At 37.2% G+C, this 26,628-nt stretch overlaps 1 protein-coding gene across 1 annotated transcript; it reads left to right on the forward strand.

The window, feature by feature from the left end:
* Nucleotides 1-6: 6 nt before the first annotated feature.
* Nucleotides 7-22,714, forward strand: LOC145663208 (acyl-CoA Delta-9 desaturase-like). The gene is made up of 5 exons (XM_081729562.1): nucleotides 7-42; nucleotides 943-1,073; nucleotides 9,427-9,632; nucleotides 14,002-14,187; nucleotides 18,794-22,714. Exons 2-5 carry the CDS (start codon nucleotides 969-971, stop codon nucleotides 19,116-19,118), a joined length of 822 nt encoding a protein of 273 aa, XP_081585688.1. The 5' UTR covers nucleotides 7-42; nucleotides 943-968; the 3' UTR covers nucleotides 19,119-22,714.
* Nucleotides 22,715-26,628: the final 3,914 nt, after the last annotated feature.

Genomic DNA, 26,628 nt, shown 5'->3' on the forward strand with positions numbered 1-26,628 from the left:
ACCTGACGTTCACGGTCGCCAAATGGGGAACCATCCTGTGGAGTGAGTACCTAGTTTCACATACGGGAAATGATAGGTCATACATATTATATGTTTATGTGTAGAAATAATATGAAGCATGCCTAGTACATTTGAGCTATAATTGAATATGAAGATTGAAATACTGTACTTCTATCTCTTGGTAAAAATCTTTAGTTTATATTCATTCATTTATTCAAGAAAGTTAAATGAATACTTCCATGTATGAAATATTTTTGTTAGTTTACTCAAGATATTTATTTAACACTATGTAATGATAATATGGATCACATGCTACTAAAAATAATGGATGAGTCAAGTGATTTCGCCACTTCCACTGCTAGCAGAACTCTACAATTATTCCAGATTATCTATTTATGTTTGCAACAGTTTGATTACTATGTAAAGGAGACATAGATCACATGGATTACTCTTTTAGTAGAAAAGTGATAGCACTGAAAATTGTCAGCTTCTGTGCTCCAGGCGGTTGCTAGAAGGAGCCAAGGCAGAACACATGAATAGAGAATAACATCAAGAATCGTGACTTACACTATGCTGCCAAATCTTTCATAGCCAACAATCAGGGTTGCAGACTCCATATTAAAATAACTATTTTTTGTTCAGTCTTTCCTCATTTCTATACAGGAATAAATTTCCGTATTTTTTCTTAATTATTTTTCTTCGTATTAATTAGGGAAGCATGTGACTCTATGACTATATTATAGAGCCGCCCATGCTGTCACTATAGTGTTACAGACCAGCAAAAACATAGCTATATCATTGTGTAGAAATCCATACGCTGTACTGTTGTTTGCAAACCACTGAAAAAAAAATAACAGCGGAAGTAGTTGCAACAGATTCGTCTATTCCTTGTAAGAGTGAGTAATCAATGTATTTAAAGTCTTTATTTTCCTTTTAATGTAGCACTTTTCATCGCTTGGTGCACTGGAATGGGAATCACAGCGGGTGCTCACCGACTATGGGCTCATAGATCTTATAAAGCCACGTGGCAACTACGAACGCTATTGGCCATCTTTCAAACAATGGCTTTCCAGGTAGGTTTCATTTGTATCTCCCTATTATAGTGCCATCAGTGTTGGGTAAGTTACTTGTAAAAATGTAACGCGTTACAAGTTACTTTACTTTCCCTTAAAATGTAACTTGTTACTTGCCCCAGAAAGTAACTGTTACCGTACATCGAAAGTAACGCAAGTAACGCGTTATTTTTAGGTCCGAAACTTTGAATATGTAAAAATCTTATTATTTCAATTTTCCCTACTACTACTATGTATCACTATTATTATTATTATTATTATTATTATTATTATTATTATTATTATTATTATTATTATTATTATTATTATTATTATTATTATTGCACATTCTGATTTTCCCCAATTATCGTAAATGTTTAGAACTCGGTAGGGATGGGAACCGAATTCAACTCGAATTCAAATCGAGTTTCGAGTCGACTCAAAGGTAATTTTCTCATGCCGAGTTACTGTTTTAGAGGTCGAGTTTCGAGTCGAGTCGAGTTTAATAAATAGCTCGCTCGTGCAGTTTGTTTTAACTCGTTTTCACTCTAAATCATGGCCTGATTAGATTGGAAAGCGAAAGCCATCAGAAATGTAAGCAGTAATGTGGAATACTTTGTGGTGCTCACGAGAGGAGACACTGCTCGCATCTCGTCTCGTCTCGATAACGAGAGCAAATGAGATTTTTATAACGACCTCAGTTTTGCTCAACTCAACGAAGCCGATGGCTCGAGCCGACTCGCTTGTGGTGAGCCATCGGCTCAAGCCGGCTCGATTGGGATGAGCCATCTACTCGGTTTGACTCAACTGGGCTGTTGGCTCTAGCTGGCTCGATTGGGCGAGCTGTTGGCTCGGCTCGATAGTGAATGAACTGTAAGCCGAGCTGCTCGAGCCATTGACAACCGTAATTCCGGGCCGAGCAGTTTTGAACATGTCTGGCCGGCGCCCTGTAACTTTTAACAATTTTTGGCTCAAGCCCGAATACTTGCTTTTCCGGAAATCAAACCCAGAAATTCGTGAACGATGTCCTTGCCTCCTTGACTTCACGACTACCGAGGTCAGCAGTCAACTAGTTTTTAGTATTCAGATACAAACCACCTCTTTCATGTTCATACACAATGTTGTAATGATTAATAATAGTTCTAATAATTTGTACAAGTAGTAGTGGTAGTATCATTGATAATAATTATATTGTCTAAGTAGCATACTTGAAGAGAATATTTGAAACTACACACAAGATTAGACTCGATTTGGCTCGACTCGACTCGAAACTCGACCCGAATTCGAGTCGAGTTGGAAGAAATTTTTCGAGTCGAGCTCAAATATGTTTGTTTGGAGTCGAGTCGAGTTTCAAAGGAAACTTTCTCGAACTCGCTCGTGACCGTCCCTAACTGTAGCGCTGCTATATCCTTTCATGCGAACAGTTACTTTCTAGTAATAAAGTAGGCTTGTTCATCAGTCACAGTTTATTCCTGTTAACCCCTTACTGTATAAAGTTAATTACGGCACAAATCAAATATATCCACAATAATATATTGAAATACTATTATTGAAATATTTAATACAGTGCAATATGCTATTATTGAAATAGCATATTGCACTGTATTAAAATAAAGTTCACTTTTTGTACGCGTAAACTGCAACGACTTTTGATCACATCTTTTACATGTATATGTGTGTGCAACAAGAGGAGTGTAAAGTATGTACAAAAACATGTGAAAAATGTGCACGACTTACACCCTTGGAAGTTTCTGCACATTTCTCACACAATTTGCACTTCTGTTGCACACATATATATACATGTAAAAGAAGTGATCAAATACAAAAAGTGTAGGATTTTTACAGTGTGTAGCACTATTTGTAGTTGCTGTACCATAATATAAACATGTTTGTTGACAAAAATATTTTGAAAAATAATAATAAAACAAGTATTTATATTAACCATGATTCTTAGTTATTGATTTATAAGGATAATCATATCCTGTAAAACAGTTTACAATATTTTTTTATTTCGAAGTTTTGACGTTTCGCTGACTAATTTAAAACCTACTTATATCATAAAGAGTATATCATAAAAAAAAATCACGATACCATTGTAAGGATAACCAATCAACATATTACAATTCATACTTCACCTGCACTCAATATATATTTCTTTATTTAATCTCTTTATTTAATATTTTTTTCTTACATTGTTGCAATTGAAACATTATTCCAGGAGAAATTGAAACTTCTAAAGTCTCCATAAGCAAGGGCGCCGATTTCTCTGTAAATTGGGGAAGGGGGCATTCAGATGCAGAAGGTATATATGTGAGGATTTTAAGACTAATTGGATTGAAATTATGCCAAATAGTGTAGATTCATAAATACAATAGGGGGGCCCGGCCGCCCCAGGACCGGCGCCCTTGTCCATAAGTGTAAACAGAATAGCACTATACAGGAACGAAGTATTGAAGAAAGCATTAATATATTATTATTAAGAGCACGCTAAACATTATTAACATTTGGACAGTAGCTTGATTCCAGATGTTTGTGTGTGTGCTGTTTCGGTCTATTCTGGAAATTTAACTACTTAAAGAAGAAAAAAAAAAACTTAGATGCTTCCTCAAATTTGTGGAATAAATCCTGCCTGTTGATAAATATTTCCCGCCGGGACACTTCAGACACTTTACTTTTAAATTCTGTCCATCATCATCCTCAGCTTTTAAGAAAAGTATTTTTTTAAATGTTCGACGGGTTCAAACTTTCTGTTCTCCATCTTTATAAAAAGAACACCAACCAAAGTAAACTATAAACTACCATTGCACTCGCAGTTCAGTCACTGAATGTATTGATTTGGAGCTGTCAAAATCTATGACAAAATCTTCCAGGTGATTTCCCTGAAGTTGTACTTATCTTCCAAAAACATCAAGTGACACTAAGGTCTTATCTGTTTCTCTGTGTGTCGGTGACTGACTGTCGGTCGCTGACATAGTTCATTCTCCATTGCTCCATTCTGAGAAATTTACTTACAGAAAAAAAAAAACATTTGTTTCCGAAAAGAATATGCATATGTTATAGTTACTCATTTGAAATGTAAAGCAAAAAAAAAAAAAAAAAAAGTAACGCAAACTAGATACGTTACTTAATAATGTGTAACGCGTTACAGTTACAGTTACTTTGGGAAAAAATGTAACGAGAAAATAAGAATCGTTACTTAAAAAGTAACGTGTTACTTACGTTCCTTCCTAAGACTGAATTCAACGGGACGCAGACAAGGTTGGACGACGACAAGCCTGGACACTTAATTTTGGTCGCTCCCGACAAGGTTGGACGACGACAAGCTTGGACAACGACAAGCTTGGACACTTCTCAATTTATCCTCTTGCGCCAGACTCGAACGAATTCCTGAGGTGTCCAAGCTTGTCGTGGTCGATCCCGACAAGCCTGGATACATCTCATTTTGGGTCGTTGACGACAAGGTTGGACGACGACAAGACTGGACACATTCCTGGGTGTCCAAGCTTGTCGTGGTCGATCCCGACAAGCCTGGACACATCTAATTTTGGGTCGCTGACTACAAGGTTGGCCAACGACAAGCCTGGACACATTCCTGAGATGTCCAGGCTTGTCGGGATCAATTTTGGATCGCTGACGACAAGGTTGGCCAACGACAAGCCTGGACACATTCCAATGGGCCGATTTGGTGCATTCAAAGCACGTAGATCTGACAAATACAACTGTTTATTCCCTTTACGGGTGTACAAGGGCAGTTAGTGTTATCAATGTACAAGGGCAACTGTTCTCTGATTATACTGCAGTGTTATTTTTATACCACCGTGATATTCATAAAAATTGTAACAAGTACCACAGATATGAGGGTTCAAACCTATTCAAGCCATCAGGCTTTGGGGCCGCTACGTTTCGACGACAGCGTTTCGGCGCCAGCTCAGTTCGGCGAAAAGTTTATGTACAAGGGCACACATCCCATTTAAATTTTAAACGAAAATTTTGTAAATAATAATAATCTCTTTTAATAAAAGATAAATAAATTTAAAATAATTCGAAAATCCTCTAGTAGAGGGCAGTAGCTGACTGGCGAGAATCAGCCAATAGCGATATAGATGCGAGCCATGCAACTCTGTATTGAAGGGCATGTATGTATGAACTGGAAACGCCTTAACTGGTAGAGTTTGTTGGAACAGACATTTCAAATTGGGTCGTTGACGACAAGCCTGGACACATTCCTGGGGTGTCCAGGTTTGTCGCTGTCGATCCCGACAAGCCTGGACACATCTCATTTTGGGTCGTTGACGACAAGGTTGGACGACGACAAGCCTGGACACATTCCTGGGGTGTCCAAGCTTGTCGTGGTCGATCCCGACAAGCCTGGACACATCTCATATTGGATCGCTGACGACAAGGTTGGACAACGTCAAGCCTGGACACATTCCTGAAGGTGTCCAGGCTTGTCAGGATCGACCCTGAGATGCTTTGACATATCTCATTTTGGGTCGCTGACGACAAGGTTGGCCAACGACAAGCCTGGACACAAAAAGTGTCGAGGCTTGTCGTCGTCCAACCTTGACGCGGTCCCAATTCAATTCAACACTATTACCAATGCCAATAATGAAATGTAAGAAGAGCAAAAAGAGATATATCTTGTTTCTAATTTACGTTCCTTTTCAGCTTTCAAATTATCACACGAATTGATAGAGAGTGTTCCCAGCAGGATCGAATCTTAATCCCCAATTATAGATGGGAACGTTAGCCGTTTAGCTTCAATGGAGGTTTAATATTTTTCGTAAAACTTTGTAAAATCGTACAGGCTATTGTTTTTGGAAAAGAAGATGACTGGACGGGCAAAACGACTCCATAAACAAACTGATCTACCTCATGTTGTATCACCAAATTCAATTATTGGTGGATCTGGTCACTAAGTAAGTGGGGGATTTTTTTTTTAAAAAAAAGAAAACCATTTATTTTTATGGTTACAGCATTCACCCAGCGTCGCGGAAACAATTTGATTTTTTAAAAGTAACTTTTGTGTTACAGTGTAAAACTAGGATAGATTTCCAAATTATGCTAATTAATTACTTAAACTTGAAGTAGTACATCTATAACTTCTGGTTGCAATAGAGGAAATAAAACCAGAGATGAAACTCTTTCTTGCTGTGCTGAATCCATGTCAACAAAACCGCTTTTAGCTATCTTTTCCAGTTTATTCGTTATGCGATCAGTATTGTAACCGGAAATCGTAGAGTATTTCCGTATCCGGTTTGCATAGAACCCTGAAACCTAATAGCAATGGAAGAGAGAGCAGCAATCTTAACTACCCATGTGCAGCATGTGTTAGACCTAATCCTGAATTACACATAGAAAAAATCAATCTATTTATTATTCTTTACTCTATTGTTATTTTAAAATATATCTAACTTCGTTCATTCATTCATCAACATCCTTATTGGTGAAAGTATAGGTGTACCGGACATGTATAGATCCAGTGTGCTACAAGTGCAAAACTGTTTTGTGCTTATTCCCGGCGGGAGCTCATGTGGTTCAGATTCCACGTTAATCAGTAGGTCCACGTCTCACATAGCTTCGCTGCAGAACGGGACGCTAAACAGAAATTCAACTCAATTCAACTGTTTTGTGCTTAGATGATTTAATAATACAAAATTATTCAATAATAACAATATGACAGTAGTGAGTACAAGTCATAAAAGTCCATAATCTGAAATTGATTAAAGTTAAAATTGAATTATTATTATTATTATTATCCACTTTAGTCTTTTTGCTCATTGTAATAAAGAAGATAATCCACCGCCATTTACATTAATCTAATCACATATTTGTATTAAGTCAAAATTGCTTTATCACACTACTTCCACTGGTTTCACTGAATATTCACGTGATTACATTATGTGACTGATTGAAATATTAACGTGATTAAAAGCAATACTAAATTCAATTAGTAAAATAGAGTTGAAGAATTAGTTTTAATATTAATGCATTGATTGTCATTTGTTGTTTAGGCTGGATTAATTTTATATCTTGTATTTTAAACGTTGTTTCCTTTAATCTTGAATAGGTAATAGTATACATGAGAACCCTCTGATCTGCGTTTCTTCTGTGTTCTATTACCACTTCTACATGAAATACCATAAATTTTCTACGTAGTGCAGTAGTAAAAAGTATCCATGTGCACAAGACATGCGATATGCGTTAAATCCCCCCCCCACACACACACACATAGTCATGGATAAAGTACAAGGGCACTACACATGTAGATATAAAGTACAGGTACGTTCTTTTTTATTTTCGTATCAGTCGATAAGTAAACAAAAGTCGCTTTGTTACCCCCTTTGTAAGTTCGTACATACTCAATGAATAATCCCTAAAAGTATGAGCGTCCTGCACCTTCGAGAACTGATGCAGCTTCATGTATAGTATATCCCTTGAATATTATGACACTTGAATAATATTTAATTAAGTCTTTATGCGAGTGGATTGGTAAAGAACTATAAAAACCATGTTCAGAACTGTACAATCAACCACACATAACAAACATCCTCATACATATACCCAAGGTATATAAAATAACAGGTAGCACTAGTTCGCGTTTAACGTTCTGATTAGCTCCCTGTTCGTGACGTCATGTGGATGGACTTTTGCCCATCTTGAAACAGTATACCAACTAGCGTAATTGCGTATGCAGTATTTCACTTGGTCTCTTGAACGATACCTCGCGATACCCAAGGATGTTATAAAATAGAGGGTCTGCCCAGAAGCCCCCCCCCCAAAAAAAACTGGCATTGGCACGTTTAATTGGCTATGGCTACACTCGTTTCCGCCATATATGTTGGCCCAAAACTGCGATCTTCATATGGAGACATCTAGTGTGTCTGTCGTTTATTTTTATTTAAGTCGTTACTTCAGCTTTATATTATAGAATGGTTACATACCTCACATATGGATGAAAAAATAGGAGAGAGAAAAAAAATACGCGGAATAACCTTTCACAGGTAAGAAAGTCTCCAATCATAGAATATATATGGTTGTGACGTATGGCTTCACGATTTTGTGGTATGGACATATCCTCTATTTTATAACATCCTTGGCGATACCTCCACGTGACGTCACCGACCGCAAAGTATCCTGGGAAAAATGAAAGCAGAAAGGCTGAATCGAGAGTCCCCTGATCTTGCATAACACTTCGTCTATTACACAAAACATTTTTAATAGATTTTAATTTGTAGATCCACTTGGATCAGTGTTCTTAAGTTTCCTTAAGAAAATTTCCCTCGATTGACACAAAATTTTCCCTTTTCTTAACAAAATTTCCCTAACTTGTTGAGTGTCCAATTCCTCTGACAGAAGTTATGTAATAAGATTAATTTAGCTTTAATAAAGGAAAAGCCAATCACATTTCTTTTGTTCATTTGCTTTTTACTTCTATTTTTACTTTTTCCTTTACTAATATTTTTACCAAAAAATACACAAAAACATACCTAAGGATACAATGGGTACAAATTATGCTACTTTTAACACACACAGACACACACACACACACACACACACACACACACACACACACACACACTGTTGCTATTGCATTGGTTTATTTTTGAAGAACAAAGAAAAATTTTAAGCATTAATGCTGGTCAATCAGTCGGCGCAAAAAAAAAATACCTGGATTTTTACGTTTTATCGAAAAAATCTCATTTTCTTTTTTTGCTAATTTTGCCTACGAAATTTACGAACACTGACTTGGATCACTGAATATCTTGTATGTTAGTATTTACTTACTTACTCATCACTTTTATTGGTGTTAAGAAGGTGCACCAGACATTATATTCAAGTGTGCTACAAATATGGGTTAAGTACTACTGTAAAATTGCTTTAAACATACAATTGTTTTAAACATACGACTATGCAGAGACGTTCTGACGTGTGATTAGCGCCATACTAAAGAGTTCGACTAACATATGTTTGCTGCAGTAGTCAAGTTTTTAGTATGACACTAGTCGTACGTCAAAACGACTCTGCATAAGGCGGGCATTGTTTTGATAGAAATAATTAAATTACAATATTTTCTTTTTATAGTGGCAGTAATTAGAGTTTTGATACCACTTTCTCCATTCCACCATTTCACTCATCTCTCATCATCACCGTCTCCTTTAGCCTAACCGGCATAACCGTGGGACGTAAAACTTAAAGATTTCATTTCATTTTTAGTTGTCTATTAGTGATAGAGATGGCAACACTGTACGGCACACAGAATTCTAGCAGTAGTGGTGAGAGTGAGGACTGTTTTTGATAAAATGAAATGAGCTTTATATTAGGTGAATTGTTAACTTTTAAAACTGCCAGTGTATATGTTATTATATTTCAGAATCACTTATACGAATGGTGCAGAGACCACCGTGTTCACCACAAGTTCAGCGAGACAGATGCCGATCCTCACAACTCGAATCGAGGGTTCTTCTTCTCCCACATCGGATGGCTGATGGTGAGGAAGCACCCAGATGTCTTCCGCAAAGGAAAGACCGTCGATCTTAGCGACTTGGAAGCAGACCCCGTCGTCGTATGGCAAAGGAGGTACTTTAACAATATATTCTCAAGTCAGAGGATTACTAGTATGTGAGCATTTCGATTCTCCAACTATCAAAGAATTTCGATGGAAATACTCAAGCTAAGCAGTGTTGGGTGTGGTCAGAGAAAGACGGGCGACTGTCCGTACTGGCCAGATGGTGTTGACATTGCAGCGTCCACCAGTGTCATAAAGACAATTGGGGCACGATTTGAGAGAAAAAAGTAGCAAACTCTAGTCTAGAAAGACAGCATTAACAGCGAGGGTAGCCAATATACTAAGTACATATCACCCAAAGGCATGAGTGTCATAAACTGTCTGATAGGCCCTATAAGGATTTTGCGCCAGATTGATTGATTGATTAGAAAAGGTAATGGGGATATCAGCATCGTGACTATGTGTCCTCGTCACGATTGACACGGCTGCTCGAAGTTTTGCGCCAGGCGTTGAGTTTAGTTTTTTGAATAGACTGTGTGGTAACCGAATTCGTCCTCCCCCCGTATACTTCTTAAATTCGTATATAGAATATATTGTTTGAAGGATTTCGGAGCGAACTCCTTGGTTTGGAGTATAATGTCCCGTTCACCACAGAGGTTATGTTGGATGTGGAGCTACAACTTAATGTCGGATCCGACCCACATGAGCTTCCACCAGTAATCAAATCAAGGTCTCCCGGGCCAAATATGCATACGATAACTATATAGCTGAGGGAGTTCTCAATATTCTGCAGTGATTGGTATTTTAGAAATGACTTCCTTCAAAATTCTGATAATTATGAAGTATGCGTCGAACATGAATACTTGAAGTAAACCCATGTTTCCTTATCCACACTTTCACAAAACAAGTTCAATTCTTTGAGAGTTGTTTTTCGGAGGTTTCAAGACTGATTGGTTTTCGAGAAAGTCTATACCAAAGATTGTGGTTAGTTTGAGCTGAGACCGAAATATTAACCGCTGCAATAAGAAAAATAATTAATAATTATGTTTCATCAATCTATTTTCCAACATAAGAAACAACACGAGAAAGCTTGACAAATTACTCCTAGGGTGTCACTGGTTTTTGTATATCTTCCATAAAAGTTCGTTTTCTCGCTCGTAAATGAAGGATTCAACTTTTTCGGTGAAATTGAATTCCTAACCGAGGTCCAAAAACAGATTATATTCTTCCAAAATGCCGAAATACTCAGACTTCACAGAACATTTAGGATTTCTAATAATACTTGGAGTTTTGGAGGATAACACTGTTACTAACGATTCTAACTTTTGTACGTTTGATTGAAATAGTTAATGTTTCACAATACCTTTTGTTTTCAGCTCTTACTGGCTTTGTATTCTTGATATTAAATTTTGTCTACTGTTTTATTAGATACTAGCTCTAAGCACTCGTTGTTTTCGGGTCCTAACAATTAAGATCTGGATAAAAATACAGGAAGAAGAATGTCCTTAAGGAATATCCTCACAACCATTGTATTGCACGCGTATTTATCCTCTCCTCTTATGTAACCTGTGTCAATATGAATAACGAAGAGCAACACTTTTATCCTGCGTTGTTATGTAAGCCCGCGCACTTAAGCTATTATACTGGTTGCATACATACAAGGCGTCCTAAAACAAATCTAAATTTTCTACCAGAAAAAACGTGCATAATTTTCAACTTCTCTCATTCCTGTCCCCGAAGCCGAAAATCGAAAAAACGACTTTGTACGCTATTAGATTTGGTAAATAGGCCTATCTATTTGTACAAAATTGATAGGTCTAGTTGACTCCTTTCTATGTGAAGAGATTATGACAAACGGACATATGTATTATTTTATTACAGTTGGACCTCGATTACTCGAATCTCGATATCTCGAATTCCTTGATAACTCGAACTTTTTCACATTGCCTTGAACTCTCCGGAACACTTAATGTTAAAAATAACCTCTATAAGTTGAATGTTAAAAAATTACAGATTCGGTAAGTCGAATTTTAAGGATTTCATAATCATATTTTGAAACGTCGGTAACTCGAATTTTCTTATCTGTGAACCTCTACAAGTCGAAGTTTATCTCTATAAGTCGAATTTCTCTTGATGTGACCTCGATAACTCGAAGCCATAGCTCTTTGCTTTTACGTAAATTGTCATTGTTGCTAATATGCACTGTAATATTGTGTTTTACTCACGTAAACACATGAAAGTCCCAGGCATTTTTAATTAGGAACGCGGAACTTCGGTATTTTGAATTTTTGTTGCGGTCACCTTGATAACACGAAAAACTCGGTAACCTGAATTTTTGTCTTTTCCCTTCAGATTCGACTTATCGAGGTCCCACTGTATTGTCCCACTGGATTGTTTGATTTTTTAGTACTATTTATATTTTGCATTTTCATGATTTGTGCTTAATTTTTATTTCGATTTGTTTGTTTATTTGTTTGTTTGTTTCTGTAGTTAATTGAACTTTTATTTCTTCGTGTATAAATCACGTTTTTAATCATTAGTTTTTGTGTTAATTCCTTGCATAATGTTCTTGTGATAATAGAAAGCTTAAAGAGGGTGAGCTTCATCTTCTTAGATGGTGTACTTATCGTATTAAGAGCCTGAGAAATTACAGAGCCTGGTACAGAAATTACCATTTTTCTTTTGTTTGTTTTTCATAAGTGAAAAGTAATAATGAAATGCAACTTATCACAATCATATATAATGTTATTCTACAAAGAAAATACTGACCCTGAAGAATATTCAGTGTTGCCATCCATACAAATTACAGTGTTGCCAGAATAATATTCCCCCAAAATCTATAAGTTAAGGCAGCAACTAAAGGAACGAACTCTACTGCATTTGATTACTTATTATGTTGTTTTGGTATCCTGTGAGTTACTTTTTTTAAAATAATAGCTGCATTTAGTTTGTAATAAACAAAATAGTTTTAACATACAGTTATTAAAATTAAATAATAATGTTATTTAGAAATCAGTCAGGCTAATGGTTGCCTCAGTCGGCCAGTCACGCTCCTAATAGTTCACAGTCAAACGAATTGCTGTCGCTAGCTGCGCTGATGTCAAGAAATGTGGCTATAGTGCTGCCAAAATGTCTTGATCCGTGCCAAAAATACTAGCTCACACCTCGACACACCCACGCGTTCAGCCAAGAAGGGTTCAGCTGCAGCTAAGCGAGAGAGCCTTGCAGCAGTGGGAGTGGAATTCCTTCAGCCGATAGCAGCGCTTGGAACAAAAGACTAGGTGTCATGTCAATGTGGTATATCTATAGTGTTCGGCAATTTACAGACAACCGAAGACTTGAAAGGAACACTGGTTATTAGAATCAAGCAAGTGAGCCTTATAGGATTCACATGTTAGTACTTCCGTCCGTTACCATGCATGATAACTCTTGAACGAAAGAGAATTTTTGAATTTCGTCTTTGGCAATAGACAGATGGAGCGATTATCCCGGCCAGGCTCTTTAGTGAAGTCAATCTGTTAATCTTCATGAGTAATGGTGCCCGTAATAGTGACCATGCATATCCCATTTTGTATACTATTGAAACAAATGTGAATACTTATAAAATGCTGGGAGTTACAGAGTGCGAAAAATTTCCTCTGGCGCTTGACATCTACCGGACGAATTCGAAACTTCTAGGCCTAATTGTTCTAACTGTTTTATCAGAATTTGAAAAGTAATTATCAGAAACATTTATGACCCTTTGATATTTTAGGTAATAAATAAAGAAATAAATATATAATAAATCTCCAGGCCAAGGGCGCCGATTTATCTTTAACGTTGGGAGGCCCATTCATAAAAAATACATGTAACAATAAAAAACTTCATAAAAATACATGGGGATCTACATGAACTTTGGGGGGCCCGGGCCCCCCAGTATCAGCGCCCTTACTCCAGGCTGGAAATTAATTTTCTATTTCTTTAGTGATATCTGATTGGTTTCTCCTTCGTGGTTACAGTCTCATTTACAGGAATATGTAATTTAGTTAGCAAGTTAAGAGGCCTCATCACTGCGAAATTAAAATACCGCTAATTTTACAGTAATTATGTGATATCTTCAAATAGATAAAAGATAATCGAAAAGTGGAACAAGACCTTCCTAGACAGTATTATTTTGCGTGAGATACCGTTATCAGGGCTCATTTATCTGCTTTCAATTTCCAGCCATTTAGAAAATCGGCATTTATTTTCGCGTTTCTAAATAACTGCATACGGAAAGCTACTAGGTGACTCGTGATAATGGTAACTCATGCAAAATAACATCGTCTAGGGAGGTCTTGATCCACTTTTCGATTATCTTTTATATATTTGAAGATATCACATAATTATTGTAAAGTTAGCGGTATTTTAATTTCGCAGTGATAGGGACTCTTAAGCATAGCATTTATTTATTTCCTGCAGGTTGTACGTGGTGGCGATGCCTCTCCTGTGCTTTATCTTCCCGACAGTGGTCCCTGTGAAGCTGTGGGGTGAACAGGGATGGGTCTCATGGTACGTAGCCTCCATCATGAGATATACTCTCACCCTCAATGGAACATGGCTCGTCAACAGCGCTGCTCACATCTGGGGATACAAACCTTACGACAAGTAAGTACTACCATTTACGTTATATGTTAGTCAGGGATTTGTTGCCCAACGAAGCAGTTGATAAGAGACGATTAGTGTTGGCCACCACAGGAGACGAGACAAGAAATAATATTTTCTCGTCTCGTCTCAATTTTCCACGGTTTCTTTCTATATAACCTAACATTTCGGGTTATATAGACCTACATGAAATGCAAGGATACTGAATAAACTTCTGAGCTGTTAAATTTTCTCGTCTCGGAAACGACACGAGCATTGTCATATTTCTTGTCTCGTCTCGAATTTTAAAATGCACTTTCCTTCTTCTTCTTCTTCTTCTTCTTGAAACTTACTCTTGCCCAACGACCTATGATTTCAATTCTGCACCCTATTCATTCTCCGAGAGAGAAAGGAGTTTTTTACTTCATGCACTACCCAGTTCCAAATGACTGTTACAAGTACTAACTTCTAATAGCTCATTGGCTTTGATGATGAACTGAAAAGAACAAAGACCGTTGAATTAGGAATTATTTTTCTGGCCATTCGGAATAGCGTACGCAAGAATTTATTTCGGGAGGGGTTCAAACTCAATATGAGGGTATTTTATTTTAAAATTCCTAAAATTGCCCCTAAAATTAGGTTAAATTTACACAAAAGTCGAAATTTTGGATTGGGGGGTCCGGACCTCCAGAACCTACACCCTGCGTACGTCCCTGCATATGAGGGATGACGTCTGTCGGCGATCACACTATCTAACACTGATCTATCGTGTTTATTATCCTATTATTTCTACATTTTTTTAAAAAAGTTTAATAAAGTGGCTGAGCCACTTTTAATGTAGTCATGAAGAACACATTGAAAAAAGAAATAGTTGAGGATAGTACGCATATAAGATTATTTATTTAGTTCAGATGTCAGTTTCTGCTCAGATGGACACGGTAACTGCAACATGAATCGGACTCAGAACTATACTCAAGATTGGGGGAGGAAGCGGTGGCTCAGTGGTAGAGCATTCACCTCCGGTGCTTGGGGTCCCTGGTTCGATCCCAGCTCGCGCCGTGTGGACTTTGTGGTGGACAAACACCGTGCTCATGGGTTTTCTCGGGGTTCTCCCGTTTCTTCCCACTTTCTTCATTCCGCCATTTCATTCATTTCTCATAATCGCCGTGTCCTTTAGTCTAACCGGCATAAGCGTGGGACGTAAAATTTAAAGATTCCATTGCATATACTCAAGATTGAAATGGATTTAGGTAAAAAGCCATACATTTAAAGCGTACTAAACAAACACGAATGTTGTTTATGTTATGTTGCGAATGAGTCATCCACGAGGTGAAGGACATATGCCCCGAAGCATTCTCTCACCGTGAGAGATGTAGGAAGTACCAAAGAGCCGAAAGGAGGGTAAAAGGGTTGCAGGTAGCTGTCACAAAATACGTTAATCCTCACTTTATCTGTGAAACGTGTCAACCAATCAACACTTCAGCTAAATTTAATGGTTTTGGAAGACAGAAGGAGAAACCTCTTCCTGTTGGGAAAATTTCCAAAGGTTATTCTTTGAATACACAACAGAATATGCTATCTCGACCCAAGGTTACATCTTCTTTCAAACTCATCATCAAGACTGACTTTGGTCAAGTACAAATTTGATCGAGTTCGAGTTGAAAGCCTAATCAGTGGCGTAGCTAGGAGAGCTTCTCGGCTCAATCCTCCTCCCCTCGCAGCTTATATGCAGCTTCCATATGTTACTCCGATATACAACGTTTTTTATATACAGTTTGTTGCCAAATATTTTATGAGTGTTGTTACAAGAAAGTACTTGCCAGAAGCTCTATATTTAGGGTTGCCATATATCCGTATTTCGTACGGACCAGTGTTTCTTTCAGAAACAACATTCCGGGGGGGGGGCACACTTAGTATTCCGGGGGGCACTGCTGACACTATTCTATTTTTTATTATATTATAGACGCGAATATATATTATATTTTGGACTCCTCCGGAGGGGCACTTTCAGAGCTCCGGGGGGCAGTGCCCCCCCAAAAAAACAGGTCTGGAAGAAACACTGGCTCGAACTGTTTGTGTTTTTGGGACCGTATCTGTGTCAGTATCGTACAAAGCATGAAATAGGAAAATGTCCGTGCCTGAGAGGTTTTGCAGCTGCCTGAAAATTCCCGAGTCGGGAATCGCTAAAATCTCGGGCGAAATTTAGTTTTCTATTATTGAGGATGGTGGTAACACTCTTATCGTAACAGATCAGAATCGCTGTAACGGCTTATCACCGCTAAAAATAGTGAATGTTCTTCACGCACATAAACAATACTAACATATGGAATAATAAGAAGTTATTTCGAAAACTGATACTACAGTATCAGTATAATCATTTAATAAGTTTTCTTTTTTTTTTTACTTTGGTACTCCTACCGTCATAAAGGCAAATACCGAAGTTACTAAATTAATGTAAGAGCAAAGGCGCCCATATTTTTGGTTTCCAAGGGGGGGGGGGCAAGTATAAGCGACATTTCAAATATAGTTTCAAATTTTGCTGTAACTATTCTAAAAATTCAATTGAGTTTTCGATATTCCGAAGTACAATTTCTTCTAGGGGGGCGAGCGCCCCACCTTGCCCTCCATAATAGGCGCCCTTGTGTAAGAGAATTGTGTTTTCATCATACAACTTATATGTTAGTTACTATTAATAAAATAGGTAATCTTTTTTAAAGAATATCTCATTTTCCATTCCAGCTTTCTTTTGGTTAGTTTTAATATATACAGTTTAATGGTATGATTTATTATATTTGTGTTAATGAAAAAATTATAAAACATGTTAATTTCCAATAGTATTTTAAGTATTACAGTAAACCATTGTGTGATACCTAAAAAGATGATTTTTAGATTAAAAAATTGAAGATGTTTATTCTGTGTTTGGCCACTGTATCTTTAATGAGTCGTCATTTTAAGGCTTGTCCGTATTTTAGATCAAAACATTATGGCAACGCTATCTATATTTAACCCTTCATAATAATTCATCAAATTAATTATATGGGGTTGTCTTAACCTTTTTGATGAACCTTCTTTTTGTATAGCAAATGAGTCAAAATTTATCATCAGTGAGTTCAAAAAGGAAGCATTTAACAAGTGGAACACAGTCGGTGAAACGAACTCTGAAGCGCCCAGGGCGCTAAGCTCTGTTGCTGAACCGAGCCTATCCCTGACCGATCATCCCCACCAAATGTACCGAAGTAAACTTGTGGTGGACAACATGATACTCATAGACTTTCTCGGAATCTCCCGTTTCCTCCCATCTCTTATTCCACCAATTCTTTTCTAATCATTCACTTACATATTGTACGTGTCTTTTAGACTAAAGAACATAGCCACTTTAAATTAAAGATTTCACTGCGTTTATTTCTAATTTAAACAGAGATAGTGTGGGTCAATCATAACTTGACCGATGACCCACTAACTCACTGTGACACCCATGACCCACTGGACCCGCGACCACCATAATACACTCTGACCCACCACCGACCATGGCCCACTCTGACCCACTCCGACCCACCAAAAACCATTGTGATCAACTCTGACCCATGAACCACGTTCTCCTCTCCACTGACTGAAGAGATTACACTTGTAATAAAACAAGGCTGTGAAATTATCACTAATCGGAGTTTAAATTTCTACAGTCAATCGCTCAAGCACCACTCTTACAATAAACGGTGGATCTGACCTTTACGATATAAAATGGTAAAGTGTTTGTCATGGGTCATATTACTAGTAATTTCAATTTAATTATCATATATATTTGTAATTATTTCCTTGTTGAATTACATGTACTTTTCAGTGGAAAATAGAACGAAATTTGAACATCTCAAATCAAGGCAAAGTAGGCTAGCGTTAAAAAAAGTGTAAAATTCGACTGTCTCGAAACCCAAGTAGTAAGTCCTATTGCTATTATTACAATTACAAATATCAATATCCAAAAGTGCCTGAAGTTTTTTTTTTTTTCACTTAGATCTACTCAAGTAAATAAAAACAAATGTAAAAAGAGGAAAAATGGAGACCTTGAAAGTGAAATGTAGACAAATTTACCAGTGTTCAGTAGATGCTGTCAATAATACACTGAGCAGAGTGGGTCGGTGGGTCAGAGTGTGTCACGGTGGGTGGTAGGTCGCAGTGGGTCATTTCTTTTTGATCCATGATCCAGACCCACTTGATCCACGACCCATTGACCCATTCCATTTCTATTTAAAGAGCGTAGTAGCTTATAATTTAGGATGATGTAGTGGTAATACGTTTGAATGCGTCATGTTCAGCTAGAATTTTCGTTCTCTTTCTCGTATTAAAATACCATACTAATTCCTCAAACATTTAAGTTAATTCCTCAAATATATCTTTGAAGACTTAGAAATTATTTCCTATAGTTCACACTATTTCACAAATTCTTGGGGAATCCAAACTTTAAGACTATCTTTCATTATGCATTTCTTTCAAAACAAAAATTTCACTAATTTTCCTTCCAATAACTCAATTTTTGGCCAATTAATAAGCCATGGCAGGTAATTACTAATATATACTTGTTTATTTAAAATAATGGGAACTGAAATAGATCGTAGCTGTATTTTGTCTTTTGCAGGAATATTAGTCCAACAGAGAATATTTCTGTGTCGGTAGCGGCGTTCGGCGAGGGTTGGCACAACTACCATCACGTGTTCCCCTATGACTACAAAGCAGCCGAATTGGGCAACTACCGACTCAACTTCACCACCGCCTTCATTGACTTCTTCGCCAAAGTCGGATGGGCTTACGACTTGAAGTCGGTCCCCGCAGAACTTGTCAAGCGGAGAGTAGAGAGAACGGGCGATGGAAGCCATCATGTTTGGGGGTGGGGAGACAAGGATCTCCCTGAAGAAGATAAAAGACTGGCCGCCATTAACAGAATCAAGAAGATGATTCATTGATGAAAGCTATCTGCTCATGGAGGAAGCTGGGTTGATGTGAGACTTAGACAATTTAATCACTTAGAGAATAATTTGATTGGCGTATACAATAGTACTAGATCGATTTTAATAACTAAAGCAGAATTTTCATAATTTTAGGACAATCATAGTACATGTTAAGGTGCAATCGATGCTAGCGGAATCAATTTTCAAAAATAGGTATGGATATCATAAAGTTTTCAGTTTCACATAGTTTTCAGTTGTATAAAAACAAGAAACTGACAAGAAGAGGATTTTAGTTGTTGTTTTAGCTTTGTTAATGATCTTAGTTTATTGTCCCACAATCACTTTTATATTCACCAAGTCCCACTTGGTACTTCTTTCATCTTGTAAACTTTGAATTTGAAATTCGAAGTAGCGAGCACAAAACACAAGTTAGTAGAATAATGATATATGATCCCATGCTTTTATACGAGAGTCCTAGGTTCGATTCAACTGGTGGTCATGCTTGTCGGAATCATAAGAAGGAATCCTTCAGTATAATAATAATTGTTTGGTTCTTCGATATTAAATATTTACCATCAGAGGGGCACCCACAAGGAATCAACCGAGTCTGGAACCAAGGGCGCCGATTTTTCTGTAACTTTGGAGGGATTCATTAAAATAAAACATAAAAATTCATATTCATAAAAATACATGGGGGCCCATATGAACGTTGGGGCCCCGGGGCCACCCGGCCCTCAGGATCGGCGCGCTTGTCAGAAAACTTCGTAATTCTTTTTAAATAATATGCTTCTGTTTTGTCTGTACCAGAGATATACTTAAGGGGAATCTATCCGTTACGGATTCCCTCCAATCTTTCCGTCTTGGACACCCCGAACAAAAATTTATGGTTGCGCACTTGTTTAGAATTGGCCCAGAAATAAGGTACACCTTTAAAATTCGAAGGTGAAAGGAAGGAGTCAAGTAGATGTAGGTAAAATACAGTATTCTTTTTTTTTATTTTACCATGTATCATCACATATAATATTTTTAAAAAACAATTTAAGTATATTTCGCAAGACCAGTGTGGTGTGGGAAAGTGATATATGCAAATATGAATAACGAAACTTCAAGATGAAAAATCAACATAATTGTAAACAGTATACAATATGTCCGAATGTCGTAAAAACTCAATTTTATAAGGTCGCGAAATTAAGCCGCATCTCAACTTCTTACAGTTAAAATTTGGATTTTTTTAACTGTGGCTTATTTTCAAGTTAATATAGTATTTTTCTGTGCTATATTTATGTCCCATATGGACTATTTTTAGCTGTTAGCACCAACCCAGCTTCACCTCATTTCCTTTAACTTAGATATTATTTATTACCAATAACATACATTTAGAAGTAGTGTTTTCAAATGACATGTTTGACAATTTGCCAGTAAAGAATTCCAACCAATAAGAAAACCCGGAAATAATTAAGCGAAACAAGACTTGTACAATGAAACGTAATAATTCTGTTTTGTTTGGTGTGAATGTCTTACTTTAGAAAATGCAATACTGAATTGCATAGACTTTGAACTCTTCTGATGTAGCCTGTTAAAATATTTAAGAGAGTGTGAATGTAGAGTGCGTTATCTATGTATGATATGTGAAGTGTCCATGTTTTGCTTTTATTATTTATTTATTCATTAGGTTTTGTGTTTTCTTTCTTTTTTTCATTTTCGCATTGAGAGAAAAAAAAAAACTAAATTTTGATGTAGAAAATCCGTAGAGGCGCAATTTAGCAGGATTCTTTATAACACACAAAATTTTCTGTACCAAGCTACGTACAGGTTTGTTGCTTAACCAGGACTGCAAATAAACTGAAATCCTGTGTCCCATGTCGGTATCAGTGTTGTCAGACCTGAAGATTAAAATGTAGCAAGGTTGTGCTCCAAAAGTAGCGGATTTGAACTATTTGTAGGCCAAACATAAATATGTTAGATGTCAGACGTCACATATGTGGGTTGCCAATGGTCAGGTGGCGACCGCAGATTCGAACTGTTAGCGGTGGTATGTTAAGGATCTTCACTACAGCGAAATTAAACTACCGCTAATTTTAGAGTTTTTCTGTAATATCTTCAAAACAAATAAAAAATATTCGAAAAGCAGAAACGTAGTGAACTAGACAATACGATTTTGCATGTGATATCGTTATCACAACTCATCTATCTGCTTTCGATTTGCAACTGTAGATAATTTAGCATTTTTTTGCGGATTCTGTAAATTGTGGCATACCAAAAGCAGATAGGTGAATTGTGGTAAAGGTATCACATGTAAAATTGTATTGTCTAGTTCACTACGTTTCTGCTTTTCGAATATTTTTATTTGTTTTGAAGATATTACAGAAAAACTCTAAAATTAGCGGTAGTTTAATTTCGCTGTAGTGAAGACTCTTAAGGCAAACTTCATACTACGTCAACTCCAGTAGAAGTGCAATGTGCAATGAACGGGCAGGCGGTTATAATATAAAATGGACGACTTTTCTGATTTTCAAGAAGATAGTTTTGTGAGCTCTGAAATACACTTTATAACGTTTACAGTATGTTTATTTACTGTTATTTCTCACTTTTTTTAATTTATTGTCTAATTTCTTTATCTGGGAGCTATGGATTTTTTAAGATTTATTGTAACTCTGCTTATGGATTATGTTAGTATGGACAATACAGGAACACAATTAAACTTGCGATGTTCATGTTTACACAGCTCTCCATAACTATTAACTGAAACAGCAAAACATCAATGATACTGAAACAACGTAAACTCAACAAAATTCCAGTGTTGTCAGATCTGGAGATTAGAAAGTACTAAAACAAAAATTGAACTAGTATCGAAAATGTTAGTTTTAGTAAAACTATTGTTCATTGTTCCGCTACTTGTAGCCCAATCTGGCAACATTGGTTGGATACACAAAATCATGGTTGTGTACTTTGACAAACATTATCTGGTTGTGCACGGACATTACACTGTCTCATTTTTGTGTGTCTGTAAATATTGCTAGAATATCAGTAGCTAACCCCAGTAGCGTAGCCAGGATGTGTGTTTGGGGGGGGGCAAGTGCTGTTATAGGTACATATAGAAAAATTACAAACAAAAAAATATATAAACAAAAATATATAAAAAATTACAAATATCAAAGTACCAAAGTACATTGTCGGACCTCTTTGGGGGGCGCCCGGCCCCTCCGGCCCCCCCTTCCCTACGCCACTGGCTAACCCTGAATATCACAAACTTCAACTACAAAATCTATACATATTCAAGGGAAGAGAGTTGGGTACGTACCAGCAGCTAAAGAATCTGTACGGAACATAAGAAGTATCTATCCACCATCTAGGCTGAACTGGTTCTACTCCATCCAACACAGTACAGAAAATCTGCACTATAACATAACACTGGTTGCAGTTCTCCTGCCGTGGCCGGAGCAGCGGCAAAAAAGCCGCCTGTAGCCGGAAACTACGGATTTTCCTTCTAAATGTGCACGATTTTTTTTCTCTCTCGGTGCATGTGTAAGTGCAATATGGAGTAAATGTTGTGACATCTTAATGTTATTTTTATTTAAAGTTGTTATTGATAATAAAATATATATGTTGTAAACTAAAAGCAAATAGTTTTTCTTTTTTCAAATTTAGCGTTTAACCTTTATTTAATTTGTAAGGAAGATAGTCTCTTTTATTTCTGAAAAAAAAAAATGTCTGAAATATCTGGCCCAAAATTTAGAGCTGAAGAAAGTAAATCGTGTTTCTCTGAGGGTATACAGGGTTTCAAAATGAATGTCGTGATTTTAAGGCTTTGTAGTGTCTATTACATTTAACGTACAATTATAATACATCAAATGAAAGAGCAACTCAAACAGTTTTTGCTACAAATGTTCAATGTGAGCACCATTCGTCACACGGTATACATCGAGCCAATAGGCGAGAAAGGCCCATAATCTTTCCGCCGAGATATGGCACAAAACATTCTTTCATTTAATGTATTATCCATAATCGAAATATTCATGAAATTATTCATATTCATTTTGAAACACCCTGTATTTATAATGAGTGGAAGTGCTACGTATACACCACGCAAAGAAGTTTGGTAAGAATTGAAAGTGACTGAGTGATATACTACTAACATTACGTTTAGATACTGTTCGTTTGCATACAATTCAAGGGGCAACTTAACTAGAATAAGTCTCCACGAAAATACATAGAGGAAGGAGACAAATCTTCGGCTCAATTGAGTGGATCACTTTCATAAAGGAACTCGATTCCTTTTAACCCTTTGTATCCTGCAGAAAATTAACGGTAGTCCATTCAATAGTTTTTTTTTTTTTTTTAAGATTTTTTCCCAGACTGACGGACAGATAAGATAAAGTTTTAAAGGAATTTTAGTTGGTCAGAAATGAATGGAACCTTGTTTGGAATCGCACCATGGTCAAACGGCTGAACCGACAAGCATGAAATTTTATACATAATTAGTATCTAGCCAGCCACGTACACAGGAATGTATTTCGGAAGTGAAAATGAAATCTTTAAGTTTTACGTCCGACGGTTATGCCGGTTAGGCTAAAGGTGATGATGAGAGATGAGTGAAATGTTGGAATGAAGAAAGTGGGAGGAAACGGGAGAACCCGAGAAAACCCACGAGCACGGTGTTTGTCCACCTCAAAGTTTACTTGGCGCGAGCTGGGATCTAACCAGGGACAACAAGCACCGGAGGTGAACGCTCTGAGCCACCGTGCCCCTATTTCGGAAGGTTTTCTTGAGAGGGTCCAAATTGAATGTGAGGATAAATTATATCAAATTTGTAAAATCATTTCGCAAATGACACTAAATTTACGGAAAAGTCGGGATTTCAGGGGTGTCCTGACCCCCAATACCCACACCCTGCGTACGTCTCTGTATCTAGCTTCAACTACTTCTTTGTCATGTCACTTTTATTAAAATGCATACAGTAAGGAAGGTAGCGGGGGGTCAAAATTTATGCCAAAGAATATTTCACGCCGCAACAGTGTCCTGATTATTTATTATTACAATTAAATACTGCCCATTTTTCGTTGCTACACGTAATTCCCCCCCCCCCCTCATGGATCCTAATGTTAGCAAACAATGCCCGGGAGGAAACAAACAAAGCAAACCAGGCATACTGTGTCCAACGACAGACTTAAAAGAGCAGAGGAAGAAGAAATCACACAGAAGTGGTTAAAGATGGGAAACGAGTGAACATATTTAGCAGTGGTCGAGCTACGTTCGTAAACCCTACTATTCCATTTCGGTTGAAATACACATCCTTAGATAGAAACAAAGGGGTTCATGAACACATTGCAAATATTTCCCGTAAACTTATTTTTCCTGCGCGAAGAATAGATGTTTATAACTACCTTAATTAGGGATGCACGCACGAGACAAGGTTTGTGGCTGTCTCGTCTCGAAAATGTTCCGTAAAAGTGGTCTCGACTCGAAAAATGTACATTTCTCTATTGGAAGAGCCGTGTCTCGACTCGAATTTTGTCAGAAAAATCCTGCCTCGACTCGTCTCGTGCGTATCCCTAACCTTAAGTGATTTATATACGAGAAATACTTGGATTGAGCACCCAACCATGATGAGGCTCCTCAGCGACCTAATGGCTAAAACTCTCAAATCCAGTACTCGTGTTTGGGATCTCACATTCGTTGTCCTGATTGATGTAAAATTTGAATTCCCTGTGTGAGACTTGATCCTGCAGCTTGAAAGTGGAATCCAAACCACATCTATTTCCACCAGGAGTTGAACAGGAATAACTTCACGAAGGATCCTGGCCAGTGCGCAAGGATAAAGGCTACAAAACAACATGGTTCATGTCTACATAAAATAACTAATAATGTGTTACTTCCTTTCTCGGCGTCTAATACAGCTACACAAAACCACGCGTTTACAAAGAACATTACGTATATCCCTCCCCCCTATCACGACTACATCTCGAGCGATATACTGAGAAAAATCCGTTATCCGGACAGCGGTATATTCTGTTTACTACAGAAATCAGTACGGAGCATACTTTATATATATCCTTCATATGAGGCGTATAGTTTCTAAATCTCCAATTTTCAAAAAAAATGAGCTAAGTAGATTTACTGGTATTCCTTTCCATGCCCTACATGATGGTGAAAAGAGTTGTTTGAAATGTCGCCATCTCCACCCTCAATTACTGCTTTAAAGTTCAGGGTATTCTTCAAAAGCCGGCATTTACACTCAGCAGTGTGTTTCTAAACCCCATCATCTCGATTCTATTCTATTCTATGCTATGAATTGAAGACCGATGTTAATGAAAAAATGTTGCAAGATGTTGTTCAACTCCTAACGAAACAGTTCGGGGAGAATTGGCGTGCTAATTCAAACTTAGCCATTTATGTTGATACTGAAAAGAGACTGACTGCTTCAACAGAAGAAAGTGTAGATGAGGATTAGGCTGAATGCCAGTGTTTCGAACATGATTCTGATGAGAACTATATCTGAAAACAGTGTAAAGATCACTTTCAATCCTTTTCTTGTTGGTAAAGGTGGCATTTATTCCGAAGTTCCCATCCTGTTATGTCAGGCTATGTTAGGTTAGGTCCCAATGGGTTAGATTAGGTTAGTGAGGTGAGGTTAAGTAAGTTTATGTTATGTTAGGAGACGATATTTCTAAACGGGCTGGGAACTTCGGAACTTGACCCGTAAATAGCTAACGTACTATGATTATAGCTTCATTTTTTTCCTTGTTTGTGCACATTATAATGTCACCCAACAAGTTAATATCGTTGTTTAGATTCAATTTATGTCCATTTACTGTTCTGTTCTGAAATAGTTATCAGAAATTATAATAGTAATGACTTGGAAGCAAATAAACCCCAAAAAACTTAAGTACGTTTGTTTCAAAGGCCTCCATCTCCAAAAATTGTTTTCAAAATCCGCCATCTCCAAACTGCTTTCTGCAATAACCGAGAAATGGGATGAGAGAGATTTTTGTCATTTGGTAGTTATAATGAATGTCCAGAAAGCAGGAAAGTATTTCTAAAAAGAAAATTTTATCTCACATAATCTCTGAGTTATCAGTTTTTCCTGTTTTTCTCGAAACCGTTTATGAAGGAGATGGCGGATTTAGAAACTATACGCCTCATATGTACTGCCCTTAGATCATGCCGTTGCAGGATGTATGATATCTAACAGTCTTCCGTATATTACATACATATACGTATGTTACATACTTCAGCTATATGTTATGTCTGTATGTGAGATCCTGACCGCTTATATACAGTTTTTTCGTTCGTACGGAAAGTACGTATAGATGGAACACTTATACAAAAAGTACGTATAAAATATACTTTTTCAGTTATACGTTTGCTGTACGTTAAGTTCAACAACTACAGGATTTACTCATGTAACGTACGTTTTTACGTACACCACATAGATTTCTCTTAGTGTACTAATGGGTAAAGTAGGGGGTTTCGTCGCTTCCGGTGACCAGTGTTTCTTTCAGAAAAACATATTTCAGGGGGCACA

The sequence above is a fragment of the Thermobia domestica genome, chromosome 10, assembly GCF_964235325.1.
Source record: "Thermobia domestica chromosome 10, izTheDome1.hap1.1, whole genome shotgun sequence".
Taxonomy (NCBI): domain Eukaryota; kingdom Metazoa; phylum Arthropoda; class Insecta; order Zygentoma; family Lepismatidae; genus Thermobia; species Thermobia domestica.